This window comes from Melanotaenia boesemani, chromosome 23 (assembly GCF_017639745.1).
Source record: "Melanotaenia boesemani isolate fMelBoe1 chromosome 23, fMelBoe1.pri, whole genome shotgun sequence".
In the NCBI taxonomy this organism is placed as follows: domain Eukaryota; kingdom Metazoa; phylum Chordata; class Actinopteri; order Atheriniformes; family Melanotaeniidae; genus Melanotaenia; species Melanotaenia boesemani.
In genome coordinates, this window is record NC_055704.1 from 15,448,465 (window position 1) to 15,473,847 (window position 25,383).

Here is a 25,383-nt window from a genome sequence, read left to right on the forward strand (position 1 = left end):
CATTACAAATAATTACTTTATAATAGCTGATCATTTTCCAAAATGTTTCACATATTTTATCATCAACTCCCTAACTTTCAGGAAAATAGTTCCTTCCATACTTCAGTATAATAAATCAATATTGCTCCTCGTGAGGCTAGGGTGGCAAAGCATCACCCTGCAGATACATTTAAGCAGCGAATGATCTGAACCAGTCCATCACAGGGTCAACACAGACACTCTTAAGCTATTGCCACATATCATTGGTTGCCATTTGAGATGATAAAGAGCATCAATTTACAGACTTAACTTTGTCAATAAATTATAAATTCATAGTAGTGAGAATATTAAAAGGAAGTTTTGATTTGTAATATGCTTTGGAAAATGATCAGAAGTAACCTTGTAAAGTACCTGTGACATGTAGTCACACTTAGAAGAACCAGTATATGGTCACTTGGATTAACAGTCAACAGTTAAGATCATGTTTTGAAACTATGAAAAAACCTGCTGCATATTCATGACCGAGTAGCACAAAGATGAAGATGAACAGTAGAGTGATGAAGAACTCTTGCTGTGTTTTCTTCATTGTGAATTGTAATTTAGTTAATAATCAGAACTAGTTCTTCATAGTTTAATCTCAGTTATTTAAGATGAGTTTCTTTGAGGTGTAGATAAAAATACCACAAAGTATTAAAAATGCTACAATATTCTTTTACTGTTTGGTCTACCTGGTCCACGAAAAGTTGTTTTAAAACCATGCAGACTAGTTTTGTATACAGATTGTGTTTGAGATGTAGACCAAATATTTAACGTGATTGTGTACCTCTGACGAGCCTACACTTCTTCAGAGGTAGTGTGTTGTTCAGCCCTCAACATCCAGTTGTGTTAACACTGTTCTTGACTACAGTGAGGGCATGTACTGTGTACTTGTGGTGAAATGGTTGAAATTATTTTCTATGTGAATTACATGTTTCTAAAGTTTATGAGGAATTACAAGTACACATAAAAACAGTGCTGTATAGTATATTTGGTTATTGTTCAAGCTGTAAATGTTTTGCTAGAGTTTATATTATATAAACATATTCATCAAATCTTATGTATATGGAGAAAAAATAAACTCATGAATCTGAGTGATGCTTAAAGACTTTATTTTGCTCCATCACATCACTAACACACTATTTGTGAGGTTTTAGTTTCTAAAAATAACAGTTAAATAATGCTTGAATGAAACATGTACAACAGATGTCATTTTTATTTCCTTATTGTCCTTTTATCTGTCTACCTGTCTTCAATTAGATCAACTTACTCTTCCTTCTTCCTCTGCTTCAGCAGGAGCAAAATATCGGCTATTTCCTGAAGCATCTCAGCCTCCTCTGAGAGTGCGTTACATTTCCCAGCAGATGTACTTTCCTCCTTTTCTTCACCTGCTACATCTTTAACCAGAGGGCTATTCTCATGCTGCTGCCTCTCCCCTCTGCCCTCTACATTCTCCTTACCTAAATCAGAAACATAAGTGAAGGCAAATGGCTTTTGAACAACAGAGAATTTTATGTAAATGCCTTCCTTAAGTAGCACTGAACATAAACACAAAGTGGTACTGAACAAAGTTTATGCTTAATGTTATACCTCTCATAGTCAAGACCTCTTGAAAAGGGTTTGTTGGTCTCTGTAGGATCACTTTGGTACTGCTGCTTGCAGTGAACGTGTGAAAACTGCTGCTTCCTGACAGGGAACCAGCCTTTGAATTGTTTTTGCTCCAAGATATTTGCTTCCCTTCCCTTTTTGAGTTATCCAATGAGGCTGTGAGTATCTGTGGCCCAGCGCAAGTGTGCCTCTCAGTGGCTGGTTGCTGTTCCAACACGTCAACGTTAGGTCGATATACGCTAAAGCCTGAAGCTTTGGTCTCACTGTCTGAAACAAAGTTGCACTGAGTGGAAGCATCACAAGTGTCAGGTGTGCAGCAGTACAGTGTTTGAGTCCCTACATCTTGAGTTTCAGTGGGTGTTTTCTTGCATTTGCAGAGCTCTGAGTTAGTTTGAGCCAGAGGGAGAGGAGATTGAGACAGAAACATCCTGCTCCCCATCTGTTGGCCTTGGTTTCCAGAGGTTTTGTTTAGATGATCTGCACAACAGGTGTGATCCATGCAAGAGTGAAAGGCTTGGAAACTTGACCCATAGCTTACTTCATCCTAAAACAGTTCAAATCAAGAAACAGCAGAGTTAATGCTAGACATTTAAAGAGCAGTTATTCATTGTTTGTCTCTTTAGAGTAATGGTGTCTATCAGTGGCACTATGCAGTCCTACAAATAGTGTTAATTGAACTTTTTTTTACATTACTGTTTCTGAAGCTGTTTGCTAGCATTGTATTTGTGTATGTTTATTTTTAAAGTGAGGCTATAGACATCTGCACAATGTTGAACATTAACTAACATTTCAGTTACCACCAATGCTGTCACCAAAATAAGGCAATAATTTTAATCCTTTTTCCCACCATTTTTTTCTTTTCTCTTACTGACTTTGTTTTAAAAAAATTACCAACTACATCTTTTTGATGGTTTAGTAATAACAGTGATGACAGTAACTCAAGAAGCTGGACAAAGCTTACTATTATAAATTAACTTACATCACTGGAGTCTGAACTCTGATAACATGCTCTGCAAGAGCAACTTGGTGAATTTTTCCACTCATTCACATGCCCAGTGTTTTGTCCGAGACATGCTGTGGATTTAAAAAAAATAATAAGAGTTTTTTTCAGTTCAGTTAATTTTTTTTCTAATACATGCACAGTGAATGAGAAGCTTTTTTGAACATGTTTTAGAAACTTACGGGAGTTCATATCAGTGCAGCTGGAAAGCTGAGAAAGAAAAAGAAATACATCTGACACTACAGGACAAATTATCCTTTTTAAGGCTTTTAGATAGTTTTTTATCATTACTGTATTTCATATAAATTTGATGGTGTTTCATTTGTAGTTACATAGTTCAACACTCTGTAGCAACAAAAGGCTAACATTACACTTTAGTGTATAAAGGATTTTACCTCCACTCTCATGGACTCAGGGTCAGGCACAGTTCTGTAAAGTAAAACGACAGAAAACCTTATATAAAAACTCAGGTAGAGTATTTTACATATTAAACCTGAATAAAAACACTTACTGTGGTGCTGAAGATCTGACTGATGTTTCATCTACCAGGCATATTTTAGACTTTGTATAACCAGAGTAAGAAGCTGAAAATAAATGTAATAATACTAACTAAAAGAAAAGAAAGAACTTGTGCCTGTGTGAAGGTTTTCTGCTTTTTTTTCACCTTCTCTTTCATACTCCTCATTGCCAAAGCCCCTGGATATGTCTTCCTCGAACAAGTGATTAGTTTCAGGCTGGTTAAACATGAAGTCCCCCATGGGCTCCCTGTCCTCCTGTTGTTTGAGAAATAAGCTCCCTGCATGTCCTTCGTGATCTCTTGCTTCAGTTTCACTGTAATAACACACATGCAAAATACACCTACAAAATCACCAGTAATTAGTGGACAGAATCTGTTTAAATTCTTATATGCCCTCACTCTGATTTTGGACTTCCAAAGAGGCCCCGGGCTGCTGTAGGGGTCTTCAATTGGAAGAGGGGTGAGTTTGGTCTGCAGGCCCAAGGTGCAGCATCTGCCATAGCTCTAGGTTGGGAGAAAGGCTGAAACTAACAAGATAAAGTCAACATTAAAAAAAGACTGTGAGACAGGACCATGCTAAGGCATGACAAGCGATATATGGTGGAAATGTTCCCATGCTTGTGTATTTAATGATACTATAACCACAAAGTACCATTGTTGGATTGATATAAAGTTTCAGTTTAAATAATACTTTTTGCGCTACCAATGTCTGCCGTTGTACTGATGTATGCCAGGGTGGAGGGGAGAAATGGGGAAGAGGCTGGAACTGAGTCTGGTTTTGTCTCTGTAGATTCATCTGCAGGGGGAACATACCTGAAGGCACCAATCTAAATGAGTTATTATATCAGCTTAGCTAAGACACAGTAAAAATACACTTAATATCATGTTGTACTTTCTTATAATAATTTGTTCTGTAAACCTTGGCCTGATGAGGCTGATGATGTGGAGGGGGTAGGGCTGGAGGGGTTGGTTATTGGTGGCAAGTAGTCAGATGCACTATTGTCTGAAAACGCTGATTCCAGTACTGGTGACAACTTAGAAAATAAGTGATTGTTTAAGTAGAAATCTAAACAATAAAGTAACAACAGAAAAATCAAATGTACAATATGAGTTACAAACCTGTTGACCCTTGAATTTCTGTGTAATAAAATTCTTTCTATTACTGATTCCTTGAACTCTAGACACCATGAAAAAGATGAAATAAAAGACTCAGATCCATAAACCTATCACAAAGACCACAATGCAGTAAAATCTCTGGGTGGATTTAATCAGCCAACATGCCTGTCCTACCTGCAATGAGGCTGGCTCTCAACAAGGCTCAGCTGTGAAGGGGAACAGGGGCTCATTGGGAGCACCAGGGGGCTATTTTGCCACTGCATTGATCTCCCTTTACAGCTGCTGAGAACTGCTACTTTTGGAGGATCTGAAAAAGACCAAACAATTCCTAGTTAGATTATCATTATTATTTTTCAGGAAACTGACCAAATGAAGAGCTAATTATACAAAATAACAACATAATAAACTGAAATACTGAAAAGGAGTGGAAAGAAGAACAAAACTTCTGATAGCTGCCCTTTTTTCACATAAATAGTAAATGTAATGGTTATACACCTGTCTTTTTGATTGATTTGACTATTGTATTATGTATACAACTGTTTATATCAGCTTTGACTGACGCTTTACTTTTTTCCTCCAAGTCTGATGAATGGCCTTCATAAAGATGTTATCCAAATACCATACAGGGGCTTGTTCCAGTTAAATAAAGTTTGTTTGTTTAATCTCCTAATACTGGCCTGGATGCAAAGCTCACCTTTATTTGCTTTCTTGGTAGCAATCTGGTTGACAATAAACAGGGTCATTAGGTCTGTACTACCAGAACCCGTGTCTTCAGCGGAGGAGACTGGCATAGCTACTCCCAGTTTTCTCAGTTTCTGTTCCATTTTTCTCTTCTCAAAGAACTCCTACGACAAAATTGGCAAAAGTATAACATCTAAGTAGGTACAAACGAGTCTATATCTCTTACATCCATGTAAATTCGGGGACAATTTGTTTGACATTATCACCCTCTGCTTTTTTGCATCATTCTTCATCACCAACCGCTTCCTGCAATAAGACGGTAAGACGTTTGTTAGCTTCACAACACTATTAACACAGGCGTTGGGGTTAAATTACCCCCATCTTACCTTGAACCCCCGACCCAGTTCATTTTTAAACTTAAACGTAAAAGAAACAAAGTTTTCAGAGCTGTTAAGTGTGGATGCAATAACACAGTATCTATACCGTTGTGAAAGAGGAGACCGATAGCTCGTTATTTCGCAAAATAGCAAACGTTAGCCGTTGCTAACAATACGTAAAGGTGCGCGAGGGTCAACCAGTAATTCAAAGAATTTCGCACGCGCCACTCACCAGTGCTTATAAACGTCTATCACCTAACTGTGTTAAGTGTGGTACTAAATAATGTTGTTTTTAACTATATATATTTACGGAATAAATTGTTGTCTGAAATACGTTTAAACAAGAGAAGAAGTGATACATAATTTACAGTACATACAGTAGTAACAGAACATTTGTTTGCGATTGTCACGCAACCACTGGTCTTTTCCCGGGGGTGCGACCAATGAGAAACGCCATTATGAAAGCTAAGCGTGGTCAATTTGTAAGAGACAACCATAGTAAACCAGTAAGTTGTCTTTTGCAGTAAAATTTAACACACCCGCGAGTAAGCCACAGCGTGTGGTTCGTTTATATGTCCAGTAGGGGTTGGAAGAGTTTGAATTTAATTTTGGCAACGGAAACGGAAGTGCAGCTGTGATCATTCGTGTGGCTTGTCATTAGTACAAAAAGGGCAGAATGCAGCGGTACAGGCACTGGACTGGTTTCAAATCGTTCCATCAAAAGCCATCTTTTCTATTTATGTCGACGCGGTGAGTCGGTTCTGGGGGATGGGTCTTGTACGGACTGTTAGCAGAGACGATTAACGTGTAAAAAATGTCCAACATCCTCGATGCGGCGTCCAAAGTTAAATGGGACCGCACGGCTGCGGCGAAGCGAGCCGTGTTTCTTGCGGCTGCCGCTTACGGTGTCAGAACACTGTATCCCATCATCTGGAAGCAGCTCTGCAAAAATAAAGATCCCAACACTACTCGGCCTGGTTCGAAGGCGGCGCAGAATGGCTCTACTTGTTCAGGAAAAACTCCGGTAGATGCTGTGGGTGATAAGAAAGCATCACCGGGAGTGAATGCTGAATTTTTCAAGCAGATCGTCGAACTTGGTAAAATTCTCTTTCCCAAGCTTGTTTCAAAAGAGCTCAGTTTGCTTTGCTTGCACTCCGTGGCGCTTATATCTAGAACGTTTCTGTCCATTTACGTGGCTAGCTTGGATGGAAAGATAGTCAAAACGATCGTGGAGAAAAAACCCCAGCGCTTCATCATTCAGCTGATCAAATGGCTCCTCATTGCCATCCCGGCCACGTTCGTCAACAGCGCCATCCGGTACCTGGAGTGCAAACTGGCCCTGGCCTTCCGCACCCGGCTGGTGAACCATGCCTACCAGACCTACTTCACACATCAGACTTACTACAGAGTCAGCAATATGGACGGAAGGCTCGCAAACCCGGACCAGTCTCTCACCGAGGACGTCATGATGTTTTCCCAGTCGGTGGCCCATCTCTATTCCAACCTCACCAAGCCCATCCTGGATGTGGTGCTGACCTCCTACACGCTGATCCAGACAGCCAGAGCGAGAGGAGCCAACGCTAGCGGGCCAACCCTGCTGGCCGGGCTGGTGGTGTTTGCCACGGCTAAGGTCTTGCGTGCATGCTCGCCCAAATTTGGCAAGCTAGTAGCCGAGGAGGCTCATAGGAAGGGCTACCTGCGCTATGTGCACTCCAGGATCATTGCTAATGCTGAGGAAATCGCTTTCTACAGAGGACACAAGGTAAGCAGAGCTGAATGTGTTGCAGCAGCTTTGCTGCATTTTGCAGTTTTTATTGAAGATATTAAGATATATATTAATTCATGATATTTAGGCCATTAGCTGGAATGTTTCTGAGTATGTACTATAGTCTGAAGGTTAGTTTATAAGCTGTATCTATTTATTTATTGTGTGAAATGTTTATTGTATCAGAACATAATAATAAAACGTCATCTAGGCTTTAGCAGGTCTTAAAATTAGGTTATCACACATATACATTCTCCAGACCAGCAAACTGGCAAAAAAATGATGCTTTGATAGAGGTGATAAATTGATGAAGTGCATTTAATTGTATTGGAATTGGCATTGCAAATTGACAGACTGGTATTTTAAATTATTTTAAATGGAGGGGGTCACATGCCACGCAGTGCTTACATGCTAAAAGTGCTGCCCCTGATCGTACTGTGCATTGCAGGTGGAGATGTGTCAACTGCAGAAGTGCTACCGGGCTCTCGCGGATCAGATGAACCTCATTCTCTCCAAACGTCTGTGGTACATCATGATCGAGCAGTTCCTCATGAAGTACGTGTGGAGCAGCTGCGGACTCGTCATGGTGGCGGTGCCCATCATCACAGCCACTGGCTTTGCTGACAATGGTAGGACAGCCATCAGATGCCCCAAGCATTTTTTTCTTAAAAGGTGCTAAATCAAAGTTTAGCATCTTTATCTTCTTTGGCTTATATTTGATTTTTTTATTTTATTTTTGTGGCGTAAACACGTAGTAAAAATTTGATAAAGATGTGATGGTAACAGCTGTGTTTCTTTCTGCTCTTTAAGCTTATGTAACAGTATGTGCTGGGAATAATGGTGATTCCAACTAACAAACTGCTTCTGTCTCAAACAGAGAGCTGATTTGCTTGTGTAAAATAGCACCTGCTTCCTACACTTCTGGAATTACCTTCTACAACTCAGTTCTTTGTTTGCTACTTTCCCAGTAATTATATTTAAAGTACTTATTTCCATGCTGCCCTGTCTTTTGTCTGACTATAGAAACAGCCGATGGGCAGACACAGGTGATGGTGAGTGAGAGGACAGAGGCGTTCACCACCGCCCGTAACCTCCTGGCCTCAGGAGCTGATGCCATCGAGAGGATCATGTCCTCCTACAAAGAGGTGGGGACACCATATGCTTTTGTTTTATATGTCTTTCTGAGAGCAATCTATATCATAATCTTTACTTTATGAGGTCACTCCTTACAATAATGTAATAACATGTAATAACAAAATTGTTTTGAGCTAAAAACAAAAAGTTGTTGGTTAAGTAGAAATTTGTTGGCAAGTACTTTGATAATCAGTTAATTCTTTATATGTTTTCAAGGAAAAATGTAGCATATCAACTGGTTTCAGCTGAGAATTCATGAGTAGTGGCTTGTTGATCAGACAAAACAGCACCATAAGACATGACACTTGGCTCTGAGGATCTGATTATCAAACTAAGACTCAGAAAATAAACATAAGTTACAGCCTCTATCCAGTCATGCAACTGAGTCTCACAGGAGCTTGCTAAACTCACAAAATCTAATCTTTTGATTTGTATCCAAGGAAAAGAAAATATCTACATACCACAGCCTCAGGAATTTTAAAGTCTAATATACTAAGCCTTTTCTCAGATAGCTTCCAAAAATAAAAAATTAAAAAAAGCATACACTACACACTCACTCAACTTTTTATTAAGTTTTGCTAAATCTTATTCACACTCAGTGAACCAGCCAAGATAACCACATATTGTTAATTAGCATGTTCAGACAAAACTAAATACATAATTCATCCATCCTAATCTATTTATAAGTTTCTGATATTGAGGGAAACCATAGCGTTACCTTAGAAGTAATGGGTATTATCCTTTCAACCACATCGCAAGCATTTAAGTGATCCTTTTGAAAACAAAGGTAATATTTCTCCATCTCTATTCATTGAGCCTCTTCCGAAGCTCTTAGTAACTCTTTGGGAAATGTACATCACACCTTTTGAAATCCTCTGGTTTAGATTAAAGATATCCTGGTTGCAGAGTAATAGGTAATTCTGCATCATTTTCGTGTACAGTCATGTACAGATGAGCTTACCATGTATCACAGGATAAAACAGTAATATACAGTCATTTACATTAGCATGCTATGTAATGTTAGCATTTGCACATGAGGTGGATGTCTGATGAAAACCATTTCACTCACAAATAAATTGCTCACATGCAACTGTTTTCATGACAGTAGCAGCTAAGTCTGCATGCATTATTGTGCATTGTCAGTAATGATTGTAAAATGTAGGTTTAACCAGAGCTAACCAGCTAAATTGTGTGCTACATCAGAGCTGTGCATAGTGGATTTCACCTCCATTACTTTTTGTTTGTTCTTCATTTAACTATAAGTGCTGTTTAAACTACTTTTACTACTACTACTAGCATTTTTAAGTGGACATTGTTTAGTTTTAAGGACATGTTGTGTTTGAAAAAAGATGTGTTTGTTGCTGTCTGATAGCCAAAAATCAATACAGCGTCTTTGGATTTTGACAAAATCGTCAGTGTATCGGTTTGTACATCCATCTTCTTCCTATCAGTACTTGGGCCTTCATGGAAACACCAGCTGGAAATAGCTAAGAAATAAATCAGTGCATGAAAGGTTGTATTCATTCAGGACCAACTCCCTGACCAACAAACAGAGGGGGAACAAAAGCAAGATCCATTGATGCTTTCTCTTTTTCTGGCTGCATTTTAGGTCCATAAGAGGATTTGTAATGAAGCTGTTATCACAGTGCAACTTGTTTGCACTGGTCTGCATGCCACCCTGTACTTTGGCATGTACTTTTTCAGCTTCTTGGTGACTCACTTTGTGAAATATGTGGTACTCATGTGAGCTATGAGGTGAGTTAGAAGTGGATGTTGTACCACTTTACAGGTGTGTGTAAATGCAGACACAACCTTGATGTAACAAATACTCAGAAGGTTTAAGCTGCTATGAAATAAATAAAACAGAAGTTAGTCACAAATGATTTGTCTCACTTCTGTGGCATGAATTTTTAAAGCACAGCATAACCGCTGTTTTACTGCGACAGTTCGCTTTTCTGGAGGATCTGAGATCAGCCTGCGTGCAACTCTGCCTGTGTGGAAGCAGAGTTTATTGTGAAGATGTAGAGAAGCAAGTCTGTGCATGCTGAAGCTAAAAGATGTGTGCAGTTTAACAGGTAGCAGAGATGAAACACATTCTTGAGGCAGTGTGGTCAGCTCAGGCCTCAAAAACACCCTGCTTATTTATTAAGAGTGTGCAGTGTTTGCATTTGTTTGTTATCTATATGAATGATCACATGGGCCAGTTGCATGTCTTAGCATGTGGTAGGTCATTTGTCATCTTGCAAGCTTGGCTATTTGTTCTTCAACAGCCTGTTCCATCCCTGTCTGTAACAGAACCATGGCTATTAGATGTGAGCTCTTTCTGACACTATACAATACCAAAGTTGTGATCCACCTCCTCATTTCTTTATATTCTGCTTCCGAGGGAACATTCTTGAAATCTTTTAAAAAGGACCCGAGCTTTAATTCTGTAGGCTTTCTGAAAGTTTTGCAAAGCTTTTCTTTAAAAATCAGTTGCTTTTTCACGTATTTTTAGTTCAGTCTCAGGCCTGATCATTTTCATTGGCAACTGTTGTTTTCTTTAAATCAGTTAGCGCTCACCTATGAATAATTCAAACATTAAAAATGGGGTTTTAACTCAAGGGATGAATCAGTGTTATGTCCACACATAACAGAGAACTTGGTAAAGAACCAGTTTTAAATTGCAGTATCTCACATAAGTGAGTGCACCCCTGACTTAGATTTACAGAATATCAAACTATGGAAACTAAATTTTGATATTCTGCATGTCAAAGTTTCATTTCTATAGTGTTGTCTCATGAAAAGATATACTAAAATATTTGCAAAAATGTGAGGGGTGTACTCACTTCTGTGAGATACTGTGTATATTTTTTTCTCCCCAATTCTGTACTTGTATCTAAGGAAAATGGCAACAATGGTGCAGTATATGAGAAATAAAACAGTATTTTTACACCAATAATGTGATTGCCAAAGAGCCTTGTGTACATTGTCCTTAAAAACTGAGGAAACTGCAGTTGGAGGACAAAAAAGCAATGTCAGACCTTCAAAAAATAAAAAAAAAGCTATATACAGAACAAATATATTTTCAAGAAGCCTGGAGAAGTACTCCTGAAGACCAGTTGCACATTTCTATGAATTGCTGCATCTGCTTCCTGTTTTCTTGGCTTATAGGAAGTTAGTTATAAGGCTAAAGCTATAACTTATAAGCAAATGAGAGTCAACTCAAGACATTTACCACTACAGACTGAAGCCTAAACACCTAGCACAGGACAACTCTTACCTTTTTTTGTTGTTGTTGTTATTTTCTAGCTTTTTTTTCTAAAATTGTTGCAAATGCTAGAATAAACTTTACATATGAAACAATAACCTTTAAAAAAATTAATGTGTCAGCAAGTTCCAGTTATTAATCTACTGGAGGACACATTATGTGCCTTTACCAGGTAACTGGATTGAACTGGTTCTTTGCTGATACACCGTATTCCATATATCATATGAACAGAATTGAACACAGAAAGCCTTTATAATAGGCATCAAGATGGAATTAACTGTCATTCAGATAGTCAGGCAGATCTGAAACGTACTCTCCGTGTGTTTAGTGGGTGTATATAGCCAGAGCTTCTTCTCTCAGGCTTAGCCTGGCAGTGAATAATCCACCATCTGTTGATCTTTCAATCCCACTTCTCCTCTCGTTTTTCCTTTTTCCCTGCCTCTCTTTATATTAACATGAGCACTATTTAATGGAATGGGAAAGGTCGTATTTAGAATCTACCATGTGTCTGTTTTGAGACACAAAAGAACCATTTTTTGCATGCATGCATGCACCCATGCTATAGTTTAGTGGCTCCTTTACCCATTTGGTTTGTTTTTGGTTCTGCAGAAATGGGTGTCACCACTTGGAAAGATTACTCCAAAGTGGACAGTCATCCCAACCCATTTTATCTTATAGTTGACCAGAAAAAGTAGAATATAGGGCATTTATTCTACCTACAAGAAAGAGACATGTAAGGACTAAGAGGAAACATTTTGCTAGGAAATCACCCAAAGCTCAACATTGACATGGCATGTTCTTGTGTGCTTGTAAACTTTCACCCAGGAGTGTATATTATTTTGCTCTTGAACTTTAACAGCTAGAAGGCAAACCAGTTCATGAGCAAAGATGTGACTGGTTGAGAGAACATGAGGCTATTACATCTTTGCAGGCCCACACACACACTGTCGGTGAATTCTCAGAAATGGTGTGTATTGTTTAATATAATCAAGCTGTGTCAACAGCCTGCATCACTTTGCTGTGGGATGCACCACTAATGGGAAACACCTCCACTTGCTCCATGTGCTTGTTTTATAACTTGTTTTTGCCCATTCTATTAGCTGTGCGATTATTTTACATAGATTTTAAGATATTCTGTGATTATTTGTCTTATCTTCATTCATATGCTTTTTTTTCCCAATGCTGCAGCTTCCAGCTTCAGTCCTTTACTAATTGCAATGCATGGTTCAGCTGTTATTTTCTAATCAAAAGAATCATTTTTAATTAACTGACCTTCTCTAGATTGTTTCCATGGTGCTTGCATTCACCTCCCACGGGACAAACCTAATTTCCAATCGCTGCTCAAACTCATTGGCTGCTTCTGTTATCAGCACTTGACCATTATAGTGACCCGTGCAACAGTCTACACTCAGGTCATGTTAACATATTTACTGACATCTACCACAGAGTGACTCCCGGCCCCTGGTGTGTTTGTTGCCACAGGTCACAGAGTTGGCCGGTTACACTGCAAGGGTCCACAACATGTTTGTGGTGTTCGAGGACGTCCAGAAGGGGGTTTACAAGCGCTCCTCTCTATCAGCCATCAATGGAACAAAGAAGAAGAGCAGGCCTGAGATGCACATAGATGGGCCCCTGGAAATAAAGGGTAGGCCTGTAATGCTGTGTGCACACATAACAACTCGGCTTATATGTAAAATAAACATAGAGGAAAAGTGGTTGGTGCCACCATGGCTTTCTAGCTTATCTAAGTTCATCTAAATTAGCAAACATTATGGATAAACTCTACCATCAATTATTTCTGCTTATAGAGAAGAAACTGATAGAGGAACAATGACAACATGCACAGTTTATTAAAAATCCCTGAATAAGGGGTGAGCAGTCCTGTTTGTGTCTTCATCAAGGTTTTGTTTATTTCCTGAAACACCTGTCCTTTTGTGGCTATGGCCATGTCTCAGCTTTGTTTTTTTTGACAACATGGCAAAGTTGTATTTGTTTTCTCCTGTTTCAAAGGTGTGCTTCAGAATCTCTCTGCAAATACCTGAAAACAGCCACTAAGATGCATCACAGGCTGAATTTGCTGCAGAAATATCTCTGTGTGCTAACATCCCTTTCACTCTAGAATTAACCTCATGTTTCACAGTGCTGTTAAACTGAGAGCTAAAGAAAGTGGTGCAGAGGGATTTTTGTTTTAACCCCTTAGCTCCCAATATGTAGGTATTAATCCCTTCCACATCCGACAGTCGGATCCTCTGTATCTTTATTCATTGTGTTTTCTGATCCCACCTCTTTATGATTTTCTCTATTTTTCCTTTGCAGGTGAGGTGATTGATGTGGACAAGGGCATTGTGTGTGAGAACGTACCAATCATCACACCCAATGGCGACGTGGTAGTGTCATGCCTGAACTTGAAGGTAAGCTACACCCAGTTTTGCCACCTTGTTAGTCCCTACCTGACTGACCCTGATCTCTAAACTCATCTCCAATAGCAAACATCCTGATGATTCTGATGTATGGGGTGTTTATTACTACTAAATATAAATCCCTTGTAGTCTCATTTGGAAAGAGAAAAATCACTTAAGTGTCAGTTTCTTGCTTTCCTTAATATTTTGGTTTCTTAGATGAGATGGAGAAGGCGTTTTGTACTGAGTGAATTGTCTCTTTAATATTTTTAGGGCCATGTATCAATCTTGTGTTCACCACTTACTGTGTTTATTTTGCTCTTCAACATCTCAGAGTCTTAAGAAGTCCAGACATCAGTACTCTGTTTCTGTTTAGTCTGTGTGGATAAGTCTGTTGATTTCATTGCTGCTAATTTGAGGCAAGCCTGTATTTTTTCCGGCCTTCAAAGCTGCCTTTCAACTACATCAAAAACTACATCAGAGTGAAATATAAACCACAATGTGACTGATCTCCCAATAGGCACCACTGAGAGACAATATTATAATAATAGTCATATAATAAAATTCATCAACCAAATTAATAATTTTAAAGATATCCAGTTAAATCTGTCGACACTTTGTTTACACAATTTCATGTAAGCCTTCTTTTAAATATCACCTAGATTTAACTGGCTCTATTTTAGTTCATATATTACATCTCTATATAGATATATATGTATAGATATAAATTATGCTTCTCTGCAGAACAGAGAATCAAGCATTATCATTCCTGCAATCATAATATTAATAAAGTCTTTACTTACATTGTGGTTACCATATAGCTAACTGAGAAACTGCAAAATGAAAAATATAGTGAAAAAAATATGGAATACAATATATGAAAAAAAATACTTTACACTCAAAAAACCACAGCCTTATTGTTATGAGCCTGATTGGCATAAAAGAGATTAGAAAAGGTGGAAGAAAGATGGACTGTTGGAGAGTAATTTGATTGTGGTGTGAGAACAAACCAGCGTCAAACTAAGCTGATGTGCTGCTGAGATCATTGATGCTAGTTGAAATAATTGAAACTGTATGTTGCACAAACGTTACCCATCTGTGGCATTTTGTTTTTCTGCTGATCTAGAAAAGAAGGAAAAAGATATGGCTCTTCTGACTAATCTGGACAGAATTTTTCCAGACAAAAGATAATTTACATCTGCAATGTTTAAACAGTAATTCAAACACACTTGAACAAGCTGGAAAGCTGGCTCTGTGCTGTGGTCCTACAGCCCATTGAGCTGACTGTGCAAAGAAGAAAGTTGCACACCCTGCTGAACATCCTGGACAACACTTGACATAATCTGAATAACACCAGAATGTTTTTAGCTAAACATTTCTTCAGCAGCCTTACTGCAATAAGGACATGCACACTAACTCTATTTGGTAATTGTCCTCTTATGTATCCTAATTAAAATCTTTGTCATTATATGGAAATAACAAAATGTCCCTCCCAAGATTACCAGTTTTCCCATGGAATTGTTATTTAGTTTAAATTCATGAATGAATTTACACAATACCTTCCTTCGAAACTTTATCATTTCACCTTACACTGTCAGCAGAACTAAATCAAACCATTACGCTAGACATGAATAAAATCGACAAATTTTGCAAAAAGATTTTGGATGATCTAAAGCGGAAGTTTACGAGCAAGGAAAATTTGAAATTGCACGTGTGTCTACAAGACCCAGATGTGGAATCAGCTATTATCAATTGTATGATGTACCATTTCACTTTCTCTTGGCAGTGGTCAAATAACAAATCTGTAGACGTAGGTGCAATACGTTCTGTTTTGATTCTAGCTGGGATCATACTTTTGATTTTGGCTATAATTTTGACTTAACTGGGTTTGTTTATGCACCACCCTAACTAACGAGGCATCATACTAACTTGCAAAGAAGATCCTGGGCTCTGAGGTCCTGGGCAGCTGTAAAGCTGGGAAGAGCTGGTTGTGTCAACTGGGTACAAAGTGATGAACTGTTCCTCAGGTGCAGCTTTAGGGATTTGTATCAGTTTTAGTGTGCCTTTGGATTTAACTTCAGACACTGAAGTTAAGTTCATGTATTCATTAAAGTCTGCATCCATGTACTGCAAGAGGAAGTCCTTCTTTAAATCAAAGGATGATGGTTAAACTACATCACCAAATATCACCACAGCTTTTCTGCAGCACACTGAAACATTTGTTCACAATCATACACCAGTGATGCAACCCTGGAGGTGAGTGGGTGAAATGTCTTGACCAAGGACTTAATGACTGATTGATTGGGGAAGCAGAAGTTGAACCGCCAACCTTCAGGTCATTGGATGACCTGCTGTACTGCCTTAACCACTGCCAGCCTTATTCACAAATATTATACTGTCATTAATAAAATCTTATCATGTGATCATTCTGATCCCTGCGCCCACTTCAGGGTGTTTAATAAACTGTCTGTCCCTGTCAGGTGGACGAGGGAATGCACTTATTGATCACAGGGCCTAATGGCTGTGGAAAAAGCTCTCTATTCAGGATCCTCAGTGGCCTGTGGCCCGTCTACGGCGGCCGGCTACACAAGCCGTCTCCTCAACACATGTTTTACATCCCACAGAGGTATACACAAAATCACACACTCTCAATAATCTGATATTTCACTCTCAAGTAGTAAACTGAAACAACAACAGGGTTTGATCATTGCACAAGTGAATCTTACATGTAATTTAATCCACTGTAACACGACCTGTGTGTGTTGCTAACAGGGAAACCAGATCTCTGGACAAAGTGAAATATTTACACCCAGTTGAGGCCTGGAATACTTTGAATCACTTTCTTTACTATACTTTAGAAAGAGGACAAAGCACACGAGGCAAGGTGACAGAAGCCTTTGGGTCTGTTTATTGAATGAACTGCTAGGAAAGTTGTCATCTAAAAGTAAGTTAGTCACTCATATTCACTTACAGTGGATCTTTTGCTCCAGTGATCCAGACTAATTCTTGTTAATAACTACAGCCTAAGTTGAGATGCTGCCTAAAATGTAAGTGAAGTGAAAAAGCCTTAATTTAAAAATCATTTAAAGCCAATTTTTAGATTAAAAGTAGATAAAGATTTAAATTGAGAAATGTTATTGTATGAGTTTTTGAATTTAATGCCAACAAGACAATTAAAAAACTTGGAAAAGTGGCACCAAAACACTAGAAAAGCCTAAGAAAACATTTTACAAGATTTAAGGAACATATCCTAGAAAGGCAGCTTCTGTCAGAAGTCAGTATGCTGGAGGCCCCATTCAGACCTGATGCTAACACACATCCTGGGTGACTGAGCTCAATTAACTGTAAAATAGTCCAAAATAAATGTGACCAGGGAAATTTGAAACATGAAAAACTGATTAACAATACTCATCTTGTCACTGATTGTAATTGTGATTTTACAGAAGCATCACTAAACATAGTTTTTCCTGTTTTGTCTACATAGGTTACATATTGCAAGTTACGTTCTTAAAGCTGTCCACTTGCAATCAGATTAGCCAAGAAATAAATTAGTACCAAATTTAAACAGCTTCAGAGGTTGTGTGGACAAACAGTTTAACTGTAGGAAGACTTTAGGGATTGCAGCTTATGATATTTTTAAAAAATCTGAGAATCGAGAGAAATCACAAGCAGCAAGGCTGAAAACCAGCACTGAACTGCTCTGTGATTAAAGAGTCTGGATTCTAAACTAGCCAGCTTGCACTCCAGACTGGTCTACCACTAAAAACATTTGGTGCATTATAATTAAAAATATATGATTCAGAACTCTAAATTACTGAGCATCAGAACTACAATTTATTCCTCAATAGGAATTGTAACACCCCCAATTATAAATCTGATTAAAATTTGTCAACAACCTGCAATAAACTGGATTAGAAGATCGTAAATGGCATTGTGTTCTAGTTAGAGTTGCAGTGATTGTTCAGTCACTGAATCAATCTAACAGAAAATGATCTGGTTATTGGTCTTTTTGGTAATTTCTGATAAAATAACAGCATTTACTTCTTTCTGGTGAGGTGATTGCCTCCATAGCCTATTCTGCATTATGCAAATTTCTGATTTGCAGTGTCAAAGTAGTAAGTTGAGCAAAGAACAGGAAGTAGCACCACTATAACCCTCTGGTGTAAAGCTGCTCAGAGGTGCAGACTCAGCTGAATCCCAGCTATAGAGCAGTGAATATTTTATACATAGGATGAGAAGGCCACCTGGTAGCTGATACTGAATCAGGTACATTAAATACAATAGAAACATTTGAGGCAACATGTGTTTTTTAGCTTTTTTTTATGTGCTCCTTTGTACATACCCACCTCTTTGTTTTCTTGAGCAGTAATGAGATACGGGGATAACAAAGAAACACTCACTGGATGAAGTGTGTGTGCTTTCCTCCAGGCCATACATGTCAATGGGCTCACTGCGAGATCAGGTGATCTACCCAGACTTAGTGGAGGACATGGCTGCCAGAGGGCTGACGGATAAGGACCTGGAGGCCATCTTGGACATTGTTAACCTTAATCACATTGTCACCAGAGAGGGAGGTAGGAGAGCACTAAAGACTACATCCTATCAGTCAATTAGTGTGACTTCATTTATCATGTAAGTGTAAATAAATTACGTAACTGACCTCACACACAGAAAAAAGCCATATAGTTTGAATCAACTACCACTTTCACTCACTGGTTTCAGACCAGGTGCTGTTCCTCTTGTAGCCAGCGCAGTTGGAGTACGTTGACTTCAAAGCTCATAACATCTACAAATCCCACAATAGATGATATGTTAGTGTGAAACTTTGACGTGTAAGAATGATTTGAGCCATTTCCAACCCTTAAATAAAGTGGCTATATTAAAAGAACGGCCATATTGTTGCTATAAAAGAGCAAAACTGTTCTGAGGGTGACAAGGAAGAAGAATTTGGAGCAATCAATGGTGTTTATTACATAATGCAAGAACAGGCAACAATGCATAAAAACACTGGAACTGCTTTGGGAATCATTGATAAACAGCAAGGGTTTTTGGAGTGATGCTGAAATGTTTTACTTTCTACTGGACAGATAAATTAGTAGACCAATACAGATGCAATGTGAGCGTGTTTGAGCTAGTTGCTATCTCCAATTTGACCACTAGATGTCAGTAATAGTTATACAGAGTTAATTTAACTTCCAGAAACAGCAAAAATGCAGTTTAGTTTAACCACCAAATACAGGCCCAACAAACACCCAGCAGCTTGACAAAACTGCTTGCTTGTCGACCTACCAGTTAAATTTAGTTTTATTTGTATAGTGCCAATTCACAACATTTTGTCTTAAAGGTTTTCAGAATGTTGAATTGATTTTCTGTCTTTAGAGCAGCTAGTTTGTGAGATCAAAAAGACAAGGTTATGTTCAGCATTCCCTAAACTTGAGTGTGTGACTAATTAGCAGCCTCTCTCACCGCTGAACAAACAGGGCTATTGTTTCCAACCAACTACTGAACAAAGCGTACTGCTGTAAGAAGGCTTACTGTATGAATGGCTGCACTGTGAAAATATTGGGAAAGGTCTTGATTGCACACGTAAATTAACTCATGCCTCATGCATATGCAGACATAGATTATCAGACACAAGCACAGGAAGTGAAGCTGAGGTGGATTTTCTGTTTAGTCAATAAGAATGTTCTATGGAGGAAAACCTCTTCTGCGTAATACCTTCTGCTAGATACATAGTTGGTCTGTCTTTTGGGCTGGCCATTGATAATAACAGCCATGTTTCATTTTGTCTTTTAATTAAATTGTTTAGCTTTTAAAATAAAATTTTGCATTGTTTTTATGTCTTTTTTTATTTAGGCTGGGATGCTGAGCTGGACTGGAAGGATGTGCTTTCAGGAGGCGAGAAGCAGAGGATGGGCATGGCTCGCATGTTTTACCACAAGTAAGGAGGAACAGCCTCAATGTCCGCTATTACATTTAATATGCTGTCACACATGCACTGATGTCCAGATACTTTGGATTTCTTGTGCAGATTTTCCACAAAGGCCCCTTGAGTAAAATCTTTAAAATGAACACATTCAGTAATCATATTAACACCTTACGGAGTCTCATCTGTGATTTTCAGTTCTTAAAAAACACAGGGATTTCAAATGTTTCATTTCTGCATCATGTGCTGCATGCTGCACACTCTAGAGCAGGGATGCCCAAAGTCGGTCCTCGAGGGCCGCTGTCCTGCAGTTTTTCCAATGTTTCCTGCTTCAACACACCTGACTTAAATGAAATAGATCCAACAGCCTATTACGTTTTGCACAATGACTCATCAGTTTGAGTCTTGTGGTTTTGGAGCAGGGACACATCAAAAACCTGCAGGATTGTGGCCCTTGAGGACTGGATTTGGGCACCCCTGTGTACACTCCTTTACACTTTTACGTGTTAGAGTGCATATCAAGCAGAAATCCTCCTGCTCTGAATCATGTCTGAACAGCAACTGTGGAAAAAGTCCTGACAAAATATATAAAAGTTTATCTAAACAGTGACATGAAACACCTGTATTCCCATTCCTAAAGCTTGCATGCAAACGTTTCAATTGTGAGCTACATTCCAACTAATCCATAACAAAGTGTTAAGACTGAACAGTTTATCTTTCAAATGTGGTTCCTGTCCATCTTTTACTCATAATTTCCTAAATCTGGCAGCTCAAGCAGAAGGAGAGTAGCAAGGTCATGGTTAGCACGTCTGAGGAGTTAAATGCCCTTCAGAGATTTCAGCTGGTTGGAAAATCCCAAAACTGAACTGTGAACATTCACAGTTGCTAGCATTAGCATTAGCATGCTTTGTCAGCTCCAAAGCTGCTAGCTCAAGAATGCAGTGCATGATGGTCCATAAGCTAACCAATCCAGTGTAAGTGTATCACTTAACAGTTTTATAGTACATTATACTATGACACCTAAGATTTTCCTTAACTTTTGGTGTGTAGTAAAGTATAGATATATATTTTTGTGCATGTAAATTGTATGCAGGTCAAAGTCAACACCAAAAGATATAATTCTCTCATAAAAAGACTCTGGTTGAAACATTCCCATAAATCCCACCCAGTTGCTAGGTAGCTATGCTAATGCCGTAAATGAGCTGCAGACCTGCAGACTTACAGACCACCATTTATTGATCATCCAGCTGACCAATCAGCATATTCCTCAGACATAACTTCAGACAGAAGGTTATGTTGTTTTTTATATAAACTTTTGCAGCATGTAAATGTTTTCTAGACAGCTCAAAAAATAAAATTGTGAACTAACACTAGGCAATATAAAAGCTTAATTTCTTTTGCTGTTATTTATTTATTCATGGCAAATTGTATAGGATTAAAGCAGAGTTGCCATGGGTGTTTGTACAAATCCAAACTGTGCTCTTGATGTGCACGTGGTTTTCTAAGTCTGACAAAAATAATGTGTATGCGGAGTGTCAAACCAGCATTTAAGCCATGTTAGCTTCTTGATGGACTCCCTTTAAATTAGTTAAATTCATGCTTGTGACCATCCTGTTTCACAGAATAAAACTGGCTCCTGAAGGATAGTGAAGACTTGTATTCAGTATTCACACCGCTGCATGTGTTCAATATGTCAAGACAGGTGTAAAGCTCAGATGTCATATAAACTCATGAGCTGACAGTCATGTCATGTTTGTTGTTGTAAATACAGTATATGCTTTCGCTTATATAACCAATCCTATATCTAAGATGCTTAGTAGCAACTAAAATGATTTCGCTCTGTGTGTTAGGCCTAAATATGCCCTGTTGGATGAGTGTACCAGTGCTGTGAGCATTGATGTGGAGGGAAAGATTTTCCAGGCTGCCAAGGATGCCGACATCTCTTTACTCTCCATCACACATCGGCCCTCGCTGTGGTAAGACACGTCACTCAGTATAAAGGAAGAATTAACTTTTAATGTAAAAACTTCTTCAGAAACTTCTGTGAAACTGCTTTCGTCTTGATGTAAAGTCATGCTGCTACGTCACACCCTTCCTGTCTCCTTTAAGGAAGTACCACACCCACCTGCTGCAGTTTGACGGGGAGGGAGGCTGGCGCTTTGAGCAGCTGGACTCAGCCACGCGCCTCTCCCTCACGGAGGAGAAGCAACGGCTGGAGGCCCAGCTGGCTGGGATTCCCGAGATGCAGAATCGCCTCAACGAGCTCTGCAAGATCCTGGGAGACGACTCTGTTCTCAAAACAGCCGATGAGTGAGCGCGAGGAGGAATGAGGCCCATTGGGGGAGAAAGATGAGAAGTGGGGGAAAGTGTGGGAGACAGGGAGGCAGTGAAAGGGAAAAAAAAGCCCTGATTTGTTTGAGTCTTTTCTGCTGAGGGTTTTTTTTTTTCTTTTTGCTCCGAGCCTCTCTTCTTAAAGCAGGGAGCTCTTAAAGACGGCCAGTCTTTGTACTCTGTTTTCTCTTCTCCCTCTTCTTTTCTTCTTACCCAGCTCCAATGGGACAAGTTAAAGGGGGGGAGTGAAGTTCATGGAGTGAAACTCTCCCATGTAACGTGCACTGACTATATATTCAGCTGTAGATTTTTAATGGTTGGATTTAACATACATGTTTACATGCTGTAAATGTCAGGATCAATTCCTTACCAAAGTAGAAAGCTGAACTGATAGATCCAGACTAACTAAGATGACAATTTTGTGATTTTATAGCACTTTATTCTGCTTTTAGAGGGCTGTTTCTGCTTGTAGTGATAGTTCATGCATTTGGCTTGAGAAAATTTTAATATGGAACCACTATCATGTCCAAAGCAGTATTCCAGCCCCAGTGCAATGGGTTGTGTATTTGTTTTTACCTCCAAAATTTTGCTTTAGATGTTTCCTTTTACTGAAATTAATACAGATTTTGAGGTTAAAAAAAGTCTATTTTTAATCATGTGTATAGCTCACCGTACAATCCTTTCCCTCAAACCTCATTTGTGCCCTTCTTAGACTCAAATGACTGATACAGGCTCCAACTGTGTTGGCTCTATTATTCGAACGATTAGTGATGCAGGCCTGACTCCTGAACCATAGGTTTCTGGTTTATTGAACAAACACAATAGGCTAAAGAGGTCCTCTTCAGAGGGTAGAGGAGCAGGGGTGAGCTGACTCTGGATGTCTAGTCTGTCAGGTCTCATAGATAAACCACACATGGACTAACACGTAGACACACAGACACTGGCCACCTGTCCAAGAACTGTGTTGAAACACGTGTGTGCTCAGGTTGCTTCATCAGCATTGCTGCTCATGCCTTGTGGGCTCATTTCTGATTTGATTCAGATTCATGTTGGTAGAGTGAGCTGATATGCTCAGTTTTAAGTGAGTGTTTATATTCACTTTAATATTCCACACATCATAATGAATCATGTACAGTATACTGTAGTGGAAAGGCTGTAAATCAGGTTTGTTTTTAGGTCATTGAGGACATGCTTAAAACTCTTCACTGACATCTTGCATGAGGGTTTTTTCCAACTCCTATCAAAGTTCAGTCGACTTCTTGAGTTGCTGCTAACAAACAAACGTGATACTGTGAAAGTAGTGATTTGTTACATTAACATTACTCTTTTTCTCATGAAGAATTCATAAATAGTTTAAAACTATCCTTCTTTCTGTGTATGGAGTCACATGAGTGCCACAAAAGTGAACCAGTAAAAATAAGGAAGTAGCTTTTCTTCCTTTCTATTTTTTGTGGTATTCCTGTCATTCTGTTTCTGTGGTTCAAACCTGTGTACATGTTCACTGTGTCCTGCATGAAGAGGTTCAGGAACTTTTGCCTTACAGATGGAGTCAAACAGTACAGGAGATGATAAACTTTAACCTCAGCACATGCTCTGATGGTTTATTTATTCCTGCAGGTCCTCATAGACATGTACAAAGTAAGATTTTTCTGCTTAATATCCTCCATCTTTTACCTTCATTGAATATTTCCTATAAGTAAAAATATTGATTATAATACCACAGTTTAGTTAAAGTAATAAACACATCATTGTCTTAGTGTTAGTTTCTTGTTGCGGAGAATGAAAAAAGACAATCAGTAACATCATCAGCAGGGTGTAAACCGATTCAGTTTTGTGTTTCACATGACAAATGAGCTTGTTAATCCTCAAAGGTGATGGCTAAATGAGGTTTGAGCTGAACTAAATGAGTGTGTGGACATTATCAAATTTGTTACACAAGCTATAAATTATGTCAAGGCTTAGCAGTTCTCTCTGGCCTTTTGTAAGCTTTTGTTCCTTTGCAGTTTAAACTTTGAAACCTTTCGGTTTGGTTTTTAGTAGACACCTGAAGAGAAGGACTGCAGATCTGTAGGATGCAGCCCTGTTGTGGATGGCTGCTGGGTTACTGAAGGGCAGCCCCATGAACTTCAAAATACAATTATGCTTTTATTTGGTATGCAAGAAAGCATCACGGGCTTCACTGCAGGCTTTGCAAAATGATGTGGCAAGTCCTTTCAAAAGCACTCCGTAGTGGAGTTCCTGACCAGAAACAAGTGATGAGTATTACGCAGACTTTGTTGACCTATGGGCACATGGTCCACTGAATGACACAGAGTCTGCCAAGTGAAACTGGAACATGAAGTCAGTCCGATATTTACAAGCATGACAATAGTTTCTTTTATCAAGTCTTGACATGATGGGATAAGACACAATGAGGTGCCCTCTTCCTGGCATGATTGTGATTATTGATTCTTCAGGTTTGAGTTAGTGTGACATTGTTTGCCCTCCAGTCATCTTAAATAAAAAATAGCCAGAATGAGATATGACGTTGTCTGTTGAGTGACTGAATATTAAATTCTATGTACCATGTATGTAGAACTAATCTATAGTGAGTAGTGATGTTGTTTCTGCTTCCCTCTAGTGGCCATAACGATTCATTGCGGGGGTGTTGTTCACTGCCTTTTTCCGGCTCTATCAAACTAAATCTACACTTGAAAATCCTCTCATGTTTGGCTTTTAAAAGGGCACCTCATCAGTTCTTGACACCTTAGAGGACAAAACAGGTTGCCAGTAAATTAAGGCCGATATGGTGATTAAAACCTTACAGACAAAATTTTGGGACTTTCTCATTCTATCATCTGATTTGTGGTAAGAGGTTGAATGTATTCATTATATATGTTTAAGCAAATGCTGAGACTATAATGACAAATACTAACTAATCACTTTACTGTTTAATTTTTGTTTTTTTGTTTTGTTTTGTTTTGGTTTTTTTCCTTGTAGTAGGGTTATTAGAGCCACAGCACTGGATTCACTGAATTTTCTGTGCATGTGGTGCGTAAATTGGAGTCTATGGCAAAAAAAGACCTTAAAAAAAACCTTCTAATTTTAAATTTTAATTCATACCTGTGTATTGCGGCCTTCAAATCAATGTTAATAGGCATCACGAATGAAATAAGGAGGAATTTTATTATTTAAATTTGAGAATGTAAATACAATTTTGGAATTATTTATTAAATTGAGATGTATCTCAGATCAGCATGCAATGATCAAAGCCAGGGATTACCA

General features: G+C 38.7%; 2 protein-coding genes across 5 annotated transcripts; one reads left to right on the forward strand and one right to left on the reverse strand.

Moving 5' to 3' along the window:
- Positions 1 to 1,213: 1,213 nt before the first annotated feature.
- LOC121634776 lies at positions 1,214 to 6,841 on the reverse strand. Of its 3 annotated transcripts, none has more exons than XM_041977692.1 (15): positions 6,770 to 6,841; positions 5,204 to 5,243; positions 4,951 to 5,101; positions 4,431 to 4,563; positions 4,260 to 4,317; positions 4,060 to 4,174; positions 3,844 to 3,953; positions 3,540 to 3,667; positions 3,288 to 3,454; positions 3,135 to 3,207; positions 3,019 to 3,052; positions 2,806 to 2,833; positions 2,603 to 2,697; positions 1,606 to 2,167; positions 1,214 to 1,475 (listed from the first exon to the last, which is right to left on the reverse strand). In XM_041977692.1, the coding sequence occupies exons 2-15, from the start codon at positions 5,228 to 5,230 to the stop codon at positions 1,282 to 1,284; spliced, it is 1,875 nt and encodes a 624-aa protein (XP_041833626.1). In that variant the 5' UTR covers positions 5,231 to 5,243; positions 6,770 to 6,841; the 3' UTR covers positions 1,214 to 1,281. The 3 variants fall into 3 exon arrangements, with proteins under 3 accessions (XP_041833626.1, XP_041833627.1, XP_041833625.1); XM_041977693.1 differs by lacking the exon at positions 6,770 to 6,841 and adding an exon at positions 5,854 to 5,927; XM_041977691.1 differs by lacking the exon at positions 6,770 to 6,841 and adding an exon at positions 5,324 to 5,859.
- Positions 6,113 to 23,026, forward strand: LOC121634774 (ATP-binding cassette sub-family D member 2-like). Of its 2 annotated transcripts, XM_041977689.1 has the most exons (10): positions 6,113 to 7,076; positions 7,528 to 7,708; positions 8,103 to 8,224; positions 12,946 to 13,108; positions 13,780 to 13,874; positions 16,343 to 16,488; positions 18,291 to 18,436; positions 19,719 to 19,803; positions 21,639 to 21,764; positions 21,898 to 23,026. In XM_041977689.1, the coding sequence occupies exons 1-10, from the start codon at positions 6,129 to 6,131 to the stop codon at positions 22,100 to 22,102; spliced, it is 2,217 nt and encodes a 738-aa protein (XP_041833623.1). In that variant the 5' UTR covers positions 6,113 to 6,128; the 3' UTR covers positions 22,103 to 23,026. The 2 variants fall into 2 exon arrangements, 1 of the variants encoding a protein (XP_041833623.1); XR_006009291.1 differs by lacking the exons at positions 21,639 to 21,764; positions 21,898 to 23,026 and adding an exon at positions 16,721 to 16,806.
- Positions 23,027 to 25,383: the final 2,357 nt, after the last annotated feature.